The sequence below is a fragment of the Enoplosus armatus genome, chromosome 21, assembly GCF_043641665.1.
Source record: "Enoplosus armatus isolate fEnoArm2 chromosome 21, fEnoArm2.hap1, whole genome shotgun sequence".
In the NCBI taxonomy this organism is placed as follows: Eukaryota; Metazoa; Chordata; class Actinopteri; order Centrarchiformes; family Enoplosidae; genus Enoplosus; species Enoplosus armatus.
Window position 1 is genome coordinate 10,794,769 of NC_092200.1, and position 17,520 is coordinate 10,812,288.

General features: G+C 42.5%; 1 protein-coding gene across 5 annotated transcripts; it reads left to right on the forward strand.

Moving 5' to 3' along the window:
- The first annotated feature begins 3,990 nt into the window (after positions 1 to 3,990).
- crispld1a (cysteine-rich secretory protein LCCL domain containing 1a) lies at positions 3,991 to 17,116 on the forward strand. Of its 5 annotated transcripts, XM_070927985.1 has the most exons (15): positions 3,991 to 4,251; positions 10,148 to 10,266; positions 11,539 to 11,671; positions 11,785 to 11,900; positions 12,133 to 12,237; positions 12,332 to 12,383; positions 12,426 to 12,516; positions 13,228 to 13,288; positions 13,387 to 13,453; positions 13,670 to 13,800; positions 13,935 to 13,978; positions 14,099 to 14,171; positions 14,275 to 14,350; positions 14,484 to 14,617; positions 16,931 to 17,116. In XM_070927985.1, the coding sequence occupies exons 1-15, from the start codon at positions 3,991 to 3,993 to the stop codon at positions 16,980 to 16,982; spliced, it is 1,515 nt and encodes a 504-aa protein (XP_070784086.1). In that variant the 3' UTR covers positions 16,983 to 17,116. The 5 variants fall into 5 exon arrangements, with proteins under 5 accessions (XP_070784086.1, XP_070784084.1, XP_070784083.1 ...); XM_070927983.1 differs by having other exon boundaries at positions 12,332 to 12,516; XM_070927982.1 differs by having other exon boundaries at positions 12,133 to 12,233; positions 12,319 to 12,516.
- Positions 17,117 to 17,520: the final 404 nt, after the last annotated feature.

A 17,520-nucleotide genomic window follows, 5' to 3' on the forward strand; every position in this document is an offset into this window, starting at 1 on the left:
CTCAATTCAGCTCAACCAGAACCATTAGGGAGCAACGTGCCAGATAACGTGGGCCAACAAAAAAAGTGTTCTTCGAGAGTGTTTGTGTGGTTTGCTGTTGTGTCCAGAGGCTACTGTTGTGTGGATGCGGGGTCTGGCACGGCTGATGCATTCTGCTGGGTTCACGGGATTTCTCGCAAGACCACATGCTGAATGGAGGAGGTACCGAGTGGAGCATCTGGGCCCGTGGCTTAACAATGACTGTGTGGGTGTGATAGATAGAGCAAGGGGTAAAACAGCAAGACGAGACAGAGAGAGAGAGAGAGAGAGAGAGAGAGAGAGAGAGAGAGAGAGAAGCAGAGGAATGGAAAGTGGATGTATGTGTGTGAGAGGAGAAAGGGAATGTGTGTGTGCGCACATGATAGACAGAAACATACAGGTAGAGAGGAGGTCAGATGTGGAAGAAAGGAAAAATGTGAAATATTAAGAGAGTCAGCACAAGAGGGAGCAGTAGAGAACAAGAGATACAATAAAAAAGAAGGGATGATAGAGCTGCTAACACAAGAAGCCCAAGCATGAAATCATTTATATTGCTCTACCGCAGGCGCAAATAGTGTATATTTACTGGCAGGCATTGTAATAAACATTAATCAGAGAAAGTCTCGTCTGTTACAGATGGCTTGACCTAAATTACCACACTGTAAATCACAGAAATCCTGGAGCAGTTGGTAAATATTTCCTTTATCCACACAATTTCATTTTCATAGTCGGGGTCAGAGACGTGCTCTTACAGCCAGTCTTTGTGTATTTCAGCTGTAACCTTAATGTAATATAAGTCATTTCATATCCCAAGCCCATAAAACTTATTTCGAGTGTTTAAAATAATTGCATGTTTTATGTATTGACTCATATATTTATGTTATGGAGGCATGTGTACCAACACACACACACACACACACACACACACACACACACACACACATGCAGTCTCTCCTTTGCTGCTTCACCTCTCACTCTCTTACTGTCAAACAGAGACACACACATATATGCACTCTCTTCCTCCCTGTCACACACACACACACATCTAAATGTAGAGTAACATTAATTCTATAGCAGATGAATGAGTGTTTTCGGCGGTGCTTGCCTCCTGGGAGTTGTGGGCAAAGCGAGAGCGTTGCTATTTCAGCTGTGGTGTAAGAGGAGGGGGGGCCTGCAGGGTCTGACCACAGAGAGAGGGCCGCTGCTGGGGCTGTGGCCGAGGCCCCTGCTACTGACCCAGGGAGCAGACAGTAAACCCCAGGTTTATGGAAGTTCAGAATGCGGTGGGTCCTTAATGTGAGAGCTCTTGTATCACTTTCTGTACATATACAGAAGTAGGTTAGACAGCAGAGGCGCCCTGGAATAGAGGGTTTTATGTACATCTATCGTGTTCAGTGCACACTCATCTGGTGCATCTTAAGTAGTGGTGGAATATACATTTACTAAAGTACTGTAGCTTTGAGGTACTTGTACTTTACCTGACTACGTTACCTTTATGCTTAACTACATTTCAGAGCATGATATTGCAGTTTTTACTCTGCTACATTTACTTAACAATATTTAGTTACTTTTTAGATTTTACTTTTAAAAAACACATGACGAGCTTATAAAATACAATGCACTGACAAGATTAAACCAGTGGTTCCAACCATTTTGGCTCATGACTCTTTACAAACAAGCCAGAGCATAAGAGTTTAGAGTTGATAGAAGTTCCACGAAAGAGACATTTGCCCACCATACTTTTAGATTTTTTTATTTTGATAAGTGTTTGAGGCCCAAAGAGGTCAAATTATCCAATATTCTATTTAAAAAAGGCAAATACTAGTAAAAATGTCCAACATGTGAATACAAATTTGTGACGCAGAATCTAGTTTTTGGGGTTTTTTTGTCTTCCATACCCCAGTAATCATCTCATGACCCCTCAGATTTGTTGGAGATCACTCGACTAAACACAATCTACCAATCCATGGCCTCCCTCAGCTTCCAGTGGCCATGTTGAATCTGAAATCTGACTCAGATTATGAATCTTAAAAAGCTAAAATATCTCAGAACTGTCCATTCAGTCCCCGACTCTCCTGGTGGGTAAGGGCTAAGGGCCAACAAAAAAAAAAAGAAGCATGAAAACATCAGGGAGTCATGGAAACAAGGGATTTACTGAAAAAGCAAAATCACTGTCGGCACATGGTTGGTTTGGCCAGCGTTTGGTTTATTATGTTTGTCAGGTAAAATACAAGAAGATTGTGTCTCCCTCTGTGGAAAAAAAAGTCTGTAGAAGGGGGCAAACACATAACGACCTGGTGATTAGCTACTGTTTCCACAAGTGCCACAGCTACCAGTGAAAATGACCAGATGACAAAAGACAAAACCTGCCTGTTTCCATTATGGAATTTGCACTGTGTTGCAGCAGGAGGGGAAACGGTGACGACAAGTTCAGGGTTTGGAATTAACAGAGAGTTGGTTTGTGTTTTAATCCCTCCAAGGAGTCACCTGTGAACAGTTAGACCCGGGAGAATGGGGCCACTTTCGCTGCCAGGCCCCACAGACCCACAAAGGAGGCAGATCTGGTTTAAATTAATGTATTTTTTACCAAAACCAGTTACCAGGTGGGACAGCAGCAGTCAGTCAACAACCTGCAAGTGAATGTTACTGTTCTGAGGAAATCAAATAGAAACCATATATAAGATACAAATGTCATAGAAAGTATTACAATACTTGACTACATATTAATTATCTTGAACCATAATCAATAAGGTCACTATTAACGTATCAGTCAAACGTACAGTGAACAAAGTTTCTGCAGGAATATTATAAAACTGTACGTTTTCTGTGCATTTTTGTGTTTAAAGTAAACACTCTGGTTATACTTGTTCTCACGCACCACCCCGGACGCGCACAAAGGTCTTGGGCATGAACGAGTTGGTGGGTCGTTTCCAACCTTTCGGAGAGGCGTGTTCGGGGGCGGCACTCTCCAAACGCAGCCAAGTTGAGGATAAAGTGTGGATAAGTGATGCTTTAGCGGCTTTGGAGCAAGAATCCCGAAAGAAGAAAGACCCACTCTCTCTTTTTCCCAGCTGATGAAAACGGAGCGGAGCGACCTCATCGCATCTGTGATTTATGTCATACGGCAACCAGCGACAGTCCTCAGCGCTCCACCTGAGCTCTGCAACTTTACTTTGAAGGCGGATTCTTTCTTCTTCTTCTCCTTCTTGCTGCTGCTGCTGCTGAAGTTTCCTCGCAGCCAGATCAGGAGCTCCAGAAGCGGGCTGCATTCCAATTCATTAAAGGTAAATTATTTCCGAAGTCTACATTAAATCGCACCACTCCATTTTCTATTCCAATATGCATTACTCTTCACGTTTCCCATGGGGTATTGGCACATTTATCAGCCCCTGTCAGCACTGCAGCATGCATACCAAAAAGTTCAGCTGAAAGTACATGTATACAAACAGTATTGTGAATGCATTAGCTGCGTTATGCATCATTCTGTGCACTTGACTACATTTGTTACAGCTGTGCTGTTTATTGGGATTTGCAGTGGAGTATTTATTTTTAAAGGCTCCCAAGCTGTCTTTCCTTTTTTTTTAGTTTAAGAAAAAAATTGTAAAATCTTCAAGGAAGTTCAACACTAGTAGTGTTTTCTTTAGTCCACTCTTTTACTCGTCACCCCCCAGTCTGCCAGCTTACCCCCTGGTGAACCCCATCAGGTTACCTGTGGCACTGCACCAGACCAAGTGTCTACAAGCCCAAGCACTGTCCTCACCAAGTCCAATACTGACTCAAGTTATTCAGCAAATTTGACACAGAACACCAATTCCAGTCCTTCCAATAATCCTGTTTTTTCCTCTCCTGTCAGCTCCTTTGCCAGCTCACATTGTAGACAAAGACGAATTGTAGTCTCTCTGTGCTGGCTCCCCTCTCTGTTTCACCCCATTGAGAGGATCACCACCATCCCAATCTCCAGCACTTATCAGGATGAGGCGCGTATCTCTGCACTGGCTGAGGGGCGTGTCCCTGCTCCTGCTGCTCCAGACGACCAATTCCATGGTTATGCTTCCCAACTCAACAGGCTGGGAGCAGATTCTGGACAAGTATCTGGACGAGGAGGGGGACTGGTGGGAGGCCAAGCAGAGGGGGAAGAGGGCCATTACCGACAGTGACGCTCAGCTCATCCTGGACCTTCACAACAAGCTCAGAGGCCAGGTTTACCCCCCTGCTTCCAACATGGAGTACATGGTAGGTGGATGGAGGATTCCCAGAAGAATTTCATTTATATACTTCATGCAGTTTATATGTGTTAAAACGCTTTGACCCCATTCTAAACTCCCTAAGAGTCTTGTACACCTGCAGACCATATAACTTAGTGAAGTGACCCAGTCACCAGACCGGCTGGCACTTGTCCCACTTCGTTCGCACACAAGCACCATGCCAGCATCTAAGCACCTTCACACATGAGCCCCCCCCCCCCCCAAACACACACACACACACGTCTGTACCCATGTGACTTTGATTGTTTTGCCAGAAGAGAAGAATTCCACCAACTTGCCAATGATCACATTACTACTGCGTTTTTTTTTACTCGTGCTAAGAGATTTGTTTGACTTTATCCTTTGGCCATCACGTGCATGTACAGCGCCAGATCACTTTTCACAGTGCAATTAGAATCAGAGCACGGCACCAGGCCTTGTTTTACCAGCTGTCTACCCCCCACTAAACACACACATACACACACAGGCCCACCACACCTTCTGAAAGTCTGTGCTCCACAGATCTGGAACTTTTCCAAATACTCTACATGTCTAGTGTTGCGTACTGCTTGACCGCCACAGTGCATTGCCACCAACAGCACTTTGGAGGTTAAAAATCAATACAGTGTGCAGAAGGTAATGAGGTTTTATCATCCTTTCATCTCCACTTAAAGAGCTGCAGAACAAAAGGCAGTATTATTCTGTGGTAAAGGCAAATAAACAGTTCCTGCTGGGGGCAATTTCTGGACTGTGTAATTGTATAATTGAGAGGTTGGACTTGAAGACCCCGTGTGTGTGTGTGTGTGTGTGTGTATGCGCACATGTACATATGTGTGTGAAAGCACCACTCTGCCTGGCAGGCTTCTGGTCGAGGCACACTCTAGTGAAGAAATGCTGAGCCAGCAGCGCGCAGCTCCTTTCTACTGTCTCCTGTTACAGTTGGCTGGTTTTTTTAGCTCCAGGGGCACCCAGGGGTGAAATATGGAGAGGCATGCAACAAGAGGACGTGAGGTGAGAGAAAGAGAGTGAAAGCTGGCAAGGAATAAAGTAGGTAAATAAAAATATAAGTATAAAAATGAAGTGAAGAAGATTTGCAAATAGAAAGGAAAGGCAATGAGTGACAGAAAATATCAAAAGAGGTGTCAAAGTAATTGAAAAGAAGATGAGGAGGTTGAATACGAGTAAGGCAAGAGGAAATGAGAAAAGAAAGATGGAGACATTTGGAAAGGGCACACAGTAAAAAGAGACAATCACTTGTAAGGACACGCGCTGAAATCTTATTTGCAGTTCTGTGGATGTCAATATTTTCCAGGCAAGAAACCGTTCAGGTCACATGTAAAGTGGATTTTCAGTGATTTTTCTGTGCTTTTATTTTGAAAGAGGCTCCATATTTCTCAGATTTTCCTTCTGTCTGTGTTGAACTGCTGTCACCTTTCAGAAACCTCACAGCTTCACTGTACTGGAAGACTTCATAGACATGCTCCCCTGCTCTCCCTACACACTCATTCATGCAGATGCACACACACACTTACTGAAATATCCTTGCGCACAAACATAGCCATTTGCCCATCAGCTCTGTTATTGTCTGCGATTGTATTAAACCATAACCCGGCTGACCCTCTGTGGCAATCATCACAGAGACTCGGAGATAACATCAATTCAAATCCCCCTCTCTCCTCCCCCTTCATCTGTTTCCTTTTCTTGCCCTCTCTCTCTCTCTCTGCCTCCCTCTCCCTTATCCCTGTGGCTCCGTTCCCATTCTGTCATTATCCAACACAGAGGCCCCAAAAATTCCCCGGATAAGTATTCACACTCCGTAGCGATCCACAAAGCTTCAATGCACCTTCAGTAGGGGGACAGCAGTTCTGCCTCTCACTCAAATGTTGACCCACAGGTATAAACAGAGAAGTGTCAGTGTTTGAAGCGCTGCAAGACAAACAGATGGCATCTTGGGAGAAAGGGCCCCACCTGCCTTGATGTGTAACTTGGCTTTGCTGGGCTGCACTCAGGTCTGAGGTGGTGGCGATGTTAGTGGTTTAAGATAAAGCTGTATCAACATTTTTTCTGTTCAGGATGAGTCAGACTTGTGCTGCAAGCGTCGGCCATTTGAATTCATTTTTGGATAATGTGGCTGTCCAATCAGACAATAATTAACGTCTAGACTAATACATTTGCCTCAAACTAACTTTACCCCCATTTGTTTAATTATGGTGATGTGGACAAGCACGTGAAACAGTATTTACACAGCTTCAATGTTTGGAAAAAGATTAATAAAATTGCCAAATACATTAATTTACACAGTCATTATCAGACTCCAGTGGAGAAAGATTAAGCAGAGCAGTCCAAACGTCTTTAATCCCAGCAACATTCTGCAACTTTTCCTGCCGATTACCTTGGAGATCACAGGTCAGCTGGGAGATTGAATCTCTCCAGTGTGCCCTGGGTTTTCCCCCGGGCCTGGTCAGTTGGTCACGCCCAGAAAACCTCCAAAGGGAAGGGAAGTCCACTGGCTTCTCTAGACATAAAAAACAGCAGCTGAATGCCGTAGTATGAAAAAATGTTGGTCCTCCCAAATCACTTACTGTAGCTCCAGTCCGCATCCAAGGTCACGCTCCAGTGAAGCCAAAAGGACAACATTATTTCAAAAGAGCAAAGATGCCACTGTAATGTCACAATCTGGACACTCTCCAGGCCTCACTGGCACCAGCTGTGTCCTGTATCCTGAATATGACAAACAGGAGAGGCAACACGGCGTACCCTTGTGGGAGTCCAGTGCCCACACTGAACCTGCTTGATGTAATGCCAAGAATGTAAACATAGCTCTTGCTCTAAATGCACTTACAATGAATGACTCGCAATAGCACCTTCCACAAATACTTAAGGAAACATAGTCATAACAATTTGCAGAGACGCAAAACACGTGTAGATCAAATTAGCAAATTCTAATTCCTATCTGTTAAACTTGAAGTTTTGTGCCCAAGAGGACGATCCTGTCAACCTGAGGCTTGACTCTTTAGCTACTTGTCCTTTGCTCTTGGAAAACACCTTCTGGTTCCAGGAGTGAAGGTATACCAAGAACATGCTCATTTGCCATAGAGTAAATCTGTATCTTACAGTTCTGCTTCTTTGTGGGGAGACTCAAAAGTCATCCTTTGTAGCAATACAAAGTCATACCTTGTTTTTTCACTGCCGTGATTGCTGTACTGCAACTGCAGCTCCTTTGGTCTGTTAATGATTTTTCTGCTGCTACTGTCCAGCACCAGGTTCTTGACTTGCCAACGTGAGAAGCACCAACCACCCTTATTGATCAATAAAATGTGGGGAAAATGACTTACCTAGCCTCTTCTCCTCTATTCTCTGTCAGTTATCTTATGTAACTACTTTTTTCTCAACTTCACTTTCTCCAATTCCCATATCTTTCCCCTGCTTTTTTAGTATTTCTCTGCATGCAACATTGATTATGACTGGGAAACCCAAACTTGCAAAGGAAGTACACCTCTGCCTCCTTTGGAATGCAACCAGATGACCAAGGAAAAGAGAGAGAGAGAAAAAAAGCATTGGCCGCAAATGAAGTGTTAAGCGAAGTACACAATGCACAGTGCACACAGAGCTGAAGCAGGGGAGGTGTTTTTTTTACAGGCCCCAGCAAAAGTGCGACCAGGGTGGGGGCGGGGGTGTCCTGGTTATGAGGCCTCCCCTGCTGGGCTAATTGTGCAAACAACAGCAGCTTGACAAGCCGGCTGCACTCTGTACCAGATTCAACAGATGAAAAATATGTGTCTCGGTCGACACTTTCTGAGCCTGCTTCCTCTGCCGGTTTGACGACGAGAGAATGAGTTCCTCAGCTGGAAGGGTGCCGCTTGTATTTATCATTATTTAAGACATGCTTCAAGAGCATAACGAATCACGTCTTTGTGATAGAAACCATAATCAGCCACATTCCCCTCCAAGACACCAGTAGCCTGTAGCCAGGATTTTGGTCATTTTTGGCTTGAAACCTACTGTAGTTGTGGTCACAGCTAAATGTTTTCCGACCCATAACCATTCATTAATGGTGAAAAATATTGTGTCGACCCTGCTCATGTACAGAACGTCCTATGTGCTGTGGTTTGCAGATCATTTGGCAGTTACCACAGCTCAATGCAATGTGTTTCTGCTTATCAGTGTAAACATTGATTATTTTTTCGTGCAAGGAGGTCACTTGTCGAGAAAATCGAAGGGGAAAATGACATGGATAGAAATCAAGGTTATAACTGAACTTCCCCTTCTGCATTCTTCCACTACTGATGATGACCAGGCTTAAATCTCTTCAGTGTTTCTGTTTCAGCATCAGAAGCTATCATAGTGGCAAAACAGGATCACAAGACAGATATGACAATACTGACATACTGACATTTATTTTCAGTGCGCTGCCAACAGAGGTCATTTCTGAGCAGAGATAGAGTTTCACGTAAACAAATTCTCATTCCTGTTTTCATTTGGCCTTATTGTGCAAGACAGACCACAGGCAGCTACAGATGAGGTTGCTGTAACGCTGATACGCTCCTTTGCAGGTGTAGAGATGAATGTACAATATACTCCACACCTCCAACAGTTTATTTGTTCTATATTTATATATGCCGGTTATGTAACATTTCTACAAGGCTTTGTGTTGACATCTGATATTAACACACTGCGCAATCACAGCAGAATCAGCCAATATTACCTTGGTGTTGATGATTTAAACAAATACATCCTCTCAACAGCCAACAGGATTCCCAGAAAGCGCTGAAGAAACTGCTAAGAGTTAATTTGCAGCGCTGCCAGACATCCTGTAGTTAGGTAGGTGTGTGTTTCGGGAATAATGTAGAGAACAGCAGTTGTTTCTGGTGGGACTGCAAGTGGGTGACGGACGATGGAGGAGGAAGGTGGTGGAAGTGGGGGAGTTATTATAGTGTCTGTTATTGGATGAGATTTCAGTGAGGGTAAGCTATGACTTCCAGGGCCCAATGTGTGAAATGTGAAAACTTATGACACCTCCGCTGATACACTAATGCATGTGCCCCACACACACACAAACACACATTTATGCACACACACACACACACACACACACACGCGTCACGTGTAAACTAAATGACTAACTAAACTAAATGAATGAAACCTGTTACATTAGATGTACCGCAAAGGTGAAGGTGTGCAATTTAAGGAACATACAGTGTCCTTCGGAGGAACTACAGCTGGTGTTATTCTAACAGTTTTTATGGTAGAATGTAGGTCAGCAGAGAGGAAGGACACTCTTTGCATTCCCAGAAAACCCCAGAATGGGAATATGATCCCTTTGTATCCAACCAGAGCCAAACTTAACTGAGAGGGCAATTCAGAGAGAGGTAAAGTGAAACAAAAGCTTGCACCCAGACATCTCACCAGAGACATATGGAAGGTATTACTTAAGGAAAAACAGCTTTTGCATTTTTGGAATAACACCCGATCCTACGGGAAAACCCGTCTGGGGAAAGTCAGCTGAGCAGCAATGAGAAAGTCTAAAAGCTCTTTATACAGCAGCAGCAACACATCAATATAGAACATTCAGTTTGGAGATTAGTGCACTTACTTAGCCATAGGTGCTCCTAGTCCCTATTACGTCTCATAGCATATGATAAGTAATCCTTGTTCAGTATGTGTTTGAATGCCACATCACATCATTGACAGCTGAATAAACCCTGTAAGGCAGTGAATATCTCCAGTTACTCACTAGTCGTTCTATGACCTGACATTGCAATATCTTATAGCCCATTAGTGACGATATAATCAACTTTGTCTTGCACTGGATCGGTTTATTTCCACTTCTTATAAAATATAATAACGACTTCATACTGTTTTCCCATTTCCTCTCCTGTGTGCAGGTGTGGGACACAGAGTTGGAGCGTACAGCAGAGGAGTGGGCAGAGACCTGTCTGTGGGAGCACGGTCCTGCCAGTTTACTGCCGCAGATCGGACAGAACCTGGGAGCACATTGGGGAAGGTAAACAATGATTCAGTACACTCGGTTTCTGCATTTAAGGTCTTTATGAGTCAGCAACTGTGTGTGTGTAACGTGATGACAGACACCAAGCAACCCCTTGACTCTGCGTTGCGTTGTGTTTGGTGGAGGGATGATTGACAGGAGGCTTGTGTCCAATTCTGTGCTGCCTTTTATTGTATGCTATGCAGGAAAGTAGCTAAGTACATTTATTGTACTTAAGAAAAATTTTGAGGTACTTGTACTTTACTTGAGTATTTCCATTTTATGCTAATTTATACTACTCTACAAGATTTCAGAGGTAAATATTGCACTTTTTACTCCTCCTTTACGTTTATTTGACAGCTTTAGTGACTTTTCAGATCATTATTTACATAAAAAAAACATTTTCCCAAAGAGGGAAAAGTATCTAATATTTCTCAAAACTTTGAGAAAAGTTGGAAAATACTGGATATATCACAAGTGAAATACAGACTCTGTTACATGTGCTCATTTGTTTGTTCGTTTGTTCACTCAGTCCCCCGTAGAGCATCTGAAAACAGCACTGCTTCACATAAGAGACTCTTGTTCCACATCTAATCACATCACTCCGCAGTCAAGATGTCCATTTGACTCAGATTAACTAGCCACACCTGGTGCCAAATCAGTGTCCATTCTTGGTTACTGCAATTTATTGAGGGAGCACAAATATTTGATTGCCAGCTAGAAGCTTAATGGCAGTCTCAACAGATGTGTTTACGTTGCTGTGGTTACTAATGGGTACCTACAGATGCTACCTACATATGTTTGTTGTATAGCCGAGTACAGTGTAAATTCCTTTTTTTCATACATATATATAAACAATTGATTTCTTGGTTTGGTAGCCTTATGATAAGCAGGTTGGTGTGCAGTGTCAGTTAGTGTACCTTGTCAGACCATATTTTGAAGTTATTACATGCTTGCAGTATGTTATCTCTTTTTGCTGGAACCTGTATCTCATTTTGAAGAACATTTTTATAAACTTGGTGGTTTTGGAAAGGATACATGTGAATGTTAATTAACCATTTACGTTGACAAGAGTTGCTTTGTTTTGCACAAATAAAACAGCAATTATTCAACACCTAAAGGTCACCTCCTGCTTGGGTATCATGTATATTATGCATATAGTTCTTAAAAGAGGACAGGAAGCAGAGAACAGCTTTGATGCATAATACCAAATCCTACACCAACAGAGACACAAGACAGTAGAAATGTTTGGAACATTCTCATCATAGGTATGCTTACTCATCTCTCCAGGTATCGTCCACCCACGTTCCATGTGCAGGCCTGGTATGATGAAGTGAAAGACTACTCCTTTCCTTACCCTCAGGAGTGTAACCCCTATTGCCCCTTCAGATGCTCCGGCCCAGTTTGTACTCATTATACACAGGTAGCTGTACCAGATCATACCATTTCATTTACAGGATTTTGAAGACTTACTACTTTAGTGATTTAAGACTTTATAATCAGTTTTTCATGGCCTGTCTTGTCATTCTCTTGCAGCTGGTTTGGGCCACCAGCAGTCGGATTGGCTGTGCCATCAACATGTGTTACAACATGAATGTGTGGGGACAGATTTGGGCCAAAGCTGTCTATCTTGTCTGCAACTATTCACCAAAGTAAGCTCATTTTTAGTGATGTTTGTTGACAGCTGCATGACTGATATACAGGCTGCAAGAGGACACGAATTGTAAATGTGCTCTTGTGTCATTTTGATGAGACAATTTCATTTGATGGAGAATTTTGCAGAAGTGTCACTCACGAAGGGTTTGGAAAGCAATATGGGTTATCAGTTTTGCTAGTAGCATGTGTTTTGTTCAATAAGTCATGCTTGTTATATGACTTCAACAGGGGAAACTGGTGGGGCCATTCGCCTTACAAACATGGCACCCCGTGCTCTGCCTGTCCTCCCAGCTATGGAGGAGGCTGCAAGGACAACCTCTGCTACAAAGGTATGTATGGGGGAAATAGAGAAGGACAAGAGTTAGAAAGCCTGAGGAAAAATGTGCTTACGATACCCTGTTTTTGTGACTTTACTTGAAGATGACAGCTCAAGCCCTCCACAAGAGGAAACGGAAGAAAACAACTTCATTGAGCCGGAGGCCCCCCGTACTCCACAGAAGCCCCGGCCTAGAGCCTCCAAGCCTGAGCCTCCCAGTCTCCCCGCCCCAGCCCCCACCAAGCCCCCCACAGAGGACCTGCAGAAGAATGAAGTGGTCAACACACAGCAGATGTGTAAGCTGCCATTTAACTGTTTATTCTGGATCCAGTTTCATCTCAAAATGGGGGGTGTAGGATCTGGTTTAGGGCTGGGAGGTGCACTGTGTGGCAAGACGTATAGGACTTTACCTGACGGAAAAAAGAAACTTTGTTTTTAAAAATTAGGTCAAAACCAGAGAATTCGTGAGCAGCTGCCTGCTTAGTGTTGAACAAACAATAATGGATAACAAGTGCAAGAAATAGGCCTTGACCGGAAATGTTTTTCTTGCAATTTATCTTAAATTGCCTTGATGTTCTGTAGCCTTTATCTGTCATCTCCCTGATTAACCCTGACAGTTTCTGAAGTGTAGTTAATATTGCAAGTCACTCTTTGGCGCAGGGAGGGGAGGTCTATTTTAGCACGATCCCCTGAGTGTGTGTTTGCTTTTGGCCAGCTGAGAGGGGTTGAGGGTGAGAGGGGCTCGCTGTGGTTTTTAAATGGCTTCCTCTCTGCAGTGCAAGGGGCCTGTGCTTGTAAGCTGAGACACTTCCTCTGGTATTGCTGACCACCCTGAACCTTGTTGCGGGAATTCTTCGCTATGGTCCTTGAAGCATCACAACAATAGTCTTCACTGGCTTTCACTCAACCACGGCTTTTAGAAACAAGTCGTCTGCATCAGAGCAGCCGATGCATACATGTTGGTTCCTGTGCGAGCTCTGAAAGGCCTTTATGTTTCTGCTTTTCAGCTCAACTTGTGACCTGTGACACTAAGCTTCGAGATCAGTGTAAAGGAACACCATGTAACAGGTACAGTTAAGATGAAATATAATAAAAACAACAACAACAACAACACAAAATGGAGTATACAGTACATTTCACCTTATTTTTCCTATATTAATCTGCAGATATGAGTGTCCAGCTGGCTGCCTAGATGCTACCGGAAAAGTAGTTGGGACAGTATACTATGAAATGGTGAGCATACAAATTAATGTATAAATCCTCAGGCTGAGTAATCCAAATTATGTAGTCTGACTGAGTGGGTTGATTTCCTACATTGGTCAATATTGTGCCAATTAACAGCTGTCAAAGTGTCCTTGAGCAAGACACTGTAGTGCTACTTGCTTACAACTGTGTCAGCAAAAGACCTTCAGTGTAAATTATGTTGTAAATGAAATTTTCTATTTGCAGCAATCCAGTGTGTGCAGAGCTGGTCTACACGCTGGTGTCATAGATAATGATGGAGGATGGATGGATGTAACAAGACAAGGCAGAAAGGATTTTTTCATCAAATCCAACAAGAACGGAGTCCAGTCTGTAGGGTGAGACAATATTAGAAACAACATCACCATGAATTTCTGCTGATGATATTTGGTAGCAAGATTGGTAAAATATACTCACAATTAAAGACAATCATGTAGTCTCATGTCTCATCTTGTGTGTTTCCTCTCGACAGAAAATATCAAAGTGCTAATTCCTTCACTGTTTCTAGAGTGGCAGGTTAGTCTAACAATAATTTGACACTGCAATTACAGATATGTCACATTTTATGTTGGATTACTCATTATAAGCTGTGCTGCAACTGTGTTTGTTGACATTCACCCTATTTATTTCTTGTAGTCAAAGTCATCACATGTGAAACCACAGTTGCACAGCTGTGTCCATACCAAAAGCCTGCAAAACATTGTCCAAGGTATGAACCTGACTTTATGTGAGCCTGCATGACAGTCTTTTTCATAAATTTAGCTCTCCAGCCTCATCAAGTCATTAATCATTTCTAACTGTTGTCCTTTTAGGTTATACTGCCCGATTAATTGTTTAGAAGAGAATCCTCACATATCCAGAGTTATCGGTACCAGAATATACTCTGATGTAAGTCCCTCTCTTTGAAGCTGAATGTGTTAAAAATCGATTCACCACCAGATTCAGTGTTTTTTTTATGAATTTAGAGACTAAAATAATTCAGCATTTCTTACGTTACCTTCGCTCTTGCTTACCTGTGTAGAAGTCCAGTATATGCCGAGCAGCGGTCCACGCGGGAGTAATCAGGAATGATGCGGGTGGTTACATCGATGTGATGCCAGTGGACAAGCGGAAACACTACATTGCTTCATACCAAAATGGCATTTTCTCAGAGAGGTATGGGAGCTAACCTAAGTGGCTTTTACAAGTGTTCAAATTGCCATGTGCTATTTTTGGGAAAATGCATGCATTTTTCATTTTTAACTTTCAGGGACAATTGTGCCAAAAAAAAAATCACATTTACAGTAAAACCTATGACCTTTGCCAAGTGAAACAGACATAAAGATAGTGGTACCTTTTATTGATAGAAACAACAATTCTATAAAAAATACCACAAAAGTATCCAATCTCAATTTCAGTAAAAGTGTAAAAACCCATCAGAGGTGTCTAGCACACTGTCATGGAATTAAATGTTTCGGGAGATTACTTGTCCAATCAGCATTCTGTCTTACAACTTGGTTGGAAAGTGAAGGGGTTAATTTGCTGGGGCTCAGAGAGGAGGAATGAGAAATCAATGGCTCTCAGGTAGAGAGAAATCTATCCACTCTGCCCTCCCATGTGGACCTAATCTTTTCAAGATGCAGGCAGTTTGTTACATCTCTCATGCAGTGCGCATGGGAGGGTGAGGAGCATGTGTCTAGTTTAAAATAATTAATTGCTTGGCAATTAGTGTAGAGAAGATGAGTGCATCTTAATGTAGTTCTGGGAAGGATGTTTTGGTAGTGAGTCAAAAAGGGCAATCAGCAGACAAGATTCTTAAGTTAAATATAGTGGCGAAGTTAAATAAAAAAAACAAAAAAAACAAACAAGAATGCAAAGCAGTGAAAAGCCAAACCATATGCATTGAGGAAGAGGGCATCTAACACAAAGAGGATCCATATAAGGTTACATTTTAGACACTTGTAGCTTAGTCCAACCAATATGGTGGATAAACTTAAGCTGGATAAGGTTGTGAAGAAGGAATGGATTCTGTATAAGACCTCGTAAGACCTCTTCCCATTCTTAATTCCAAATCAGTCTCCTACTACTGTCTCCAAACATGGTGGAGAAGTGCATAGAAGTGAAAATCAGGTCACGCAGAATAGGGACATCTTTTTTTGCATGGACATTATAGTCTGAGCATTGCCTAGTTAGGATGTAGATAATTTACAGTAAGATGCTGAGAATACTTGCATGTAAACCCAATACTCCTGAAATAGCACTTCATCGTCTGCATAGACGTATATTTTTGCTTATATCGGCCCACCATTTTACCATTTCCACTCCGAAGAGGAGGGGTGAAAGTAGACAACCCTGTTTGGCACCAGCCACAAACACAGAATAAGAAACATGAGACATCATTGGTTTGTACGGTGGCTATTGGAATGTTAAGAAGCTTAAGGCAATAAAAACACCTACCCAATTCAAATCTATGCAGAGTGTAAAAAGGCACCTCTCTAGGAGGTCTTACAGCTCTTCTGCATCAAGAACTTTTTGAATTAGGAGACATATTGATAATGTCCAATGCCTCTTTCTGATGTTGAACAACCTGCTGTTTAATTAATCCTTTTGGTCTGTGAGAATTGTTTCTGGCAGGATGGAATTAAACTTATGAGCCACGATTTTAGTGACGACTTTAGTGGGGCAAAGACTAGAGGGCCTATAATTCTCACTGTCAGGTAGATGTTTGTCATGGTCTTCCTACATAATGAGTCCAAAGTGACTGAAAGGGAATAGCAATTAACTGTTAACAAAGACGGAAGCTTGTGATTGCCTAGGAAAATACTTTGCTCAGGCTAATTATATCAGAGCATGTGTCAAATTCATGCTGTACCACTTTACAAAAGCATTAAGGTTACAAGTCTGTACCAGTCTCTGTTTAAAGTGACCCACATACTGTATGGTCTGCTCTAGTTTTTTAGAGATATTAAATTGCTCCAACTTTGGATTGTTCTGTTGTTCTGCAGAATGGCTATTGTTAACCTGACCTGTGAAGAGGACTAACTCACAGTCTCATTTATTGTATGGCCTTCCCTCTCTCTTTCTGCCCTCTCCCTCTCTTCCCCTGTCTCTCTGCACCACATTTATCTTTGTAACTCTGCTGAGATGCCTGACGTCTGTTAGTATCTGCCCATCATTTATCTGTGTCCTTCAACTTCACAACATGTCTGTCTTTGTTGGATTAACACATGAAGTCCCCCGTGTTTGTGTAAAAATGGGTGGTTTATCTGTTTTTTCAGGGAGCTTCAACCTCTATCTGTTTGTGTCCTATCTGTCATCAGAGTGTCAGACAACACTCTGACGTGGACATTTCTCCGTAAAAACCTCAAGTCTATCTGTTTGTGTGTGTATGTCATCCACGCCTCTCTGCAAAAAGGCTGGGACATGCTCTGTGTCTGACACATGCCGCACCCAGACTGACTCTCCCTCTTTTTTCTCTCTTCCCTGCAGCCTTCAAAACCCTCCTGGAGGGAAGGCGTTCCGGGTGTTCGCTGTGATTTGAGTGCCCCAGAGGGCGGCTTCACCAAACAGAAAGCGCACTTGGGCTGTTGAATAGGCGGTAATCAAGCCCTGTTGTCAAACTCAATGACTGAAATGTTTCTAGCTTTTGCTACACTCCAGGGGTTAGAGGTCGTCTCCATGACAGCGTAAACCCAGCAACAAAAACTTGACTCATACACAGTGAGAAACTGTCAGTGCTCAGTGCATGGAGTTTTCATTTCGACATCTTCAGCAGGAAATTTTATGAACTGTAAATATTTTGTTGTACATATTTGTTAATAGTATTACACTTGTTTTGTCTTTGTGCCATTACCTTGCCTTTTTTAACACATAGCTGTGTATGAATACTGATTATAAAAATCCTATGATGTAACATTATAATGGCACTTAAGAATGAATATCATTTTTATTGCATTAAGTCTGGCACATTTTTACTGGTGCTGTGGAGAGGTTTCTTGTCATATTTTGTACTTGTTTAATGATTGGGGAACAAATTGTCACGCATTTATTTTTATATGATTATGCTTTTTATCAATATG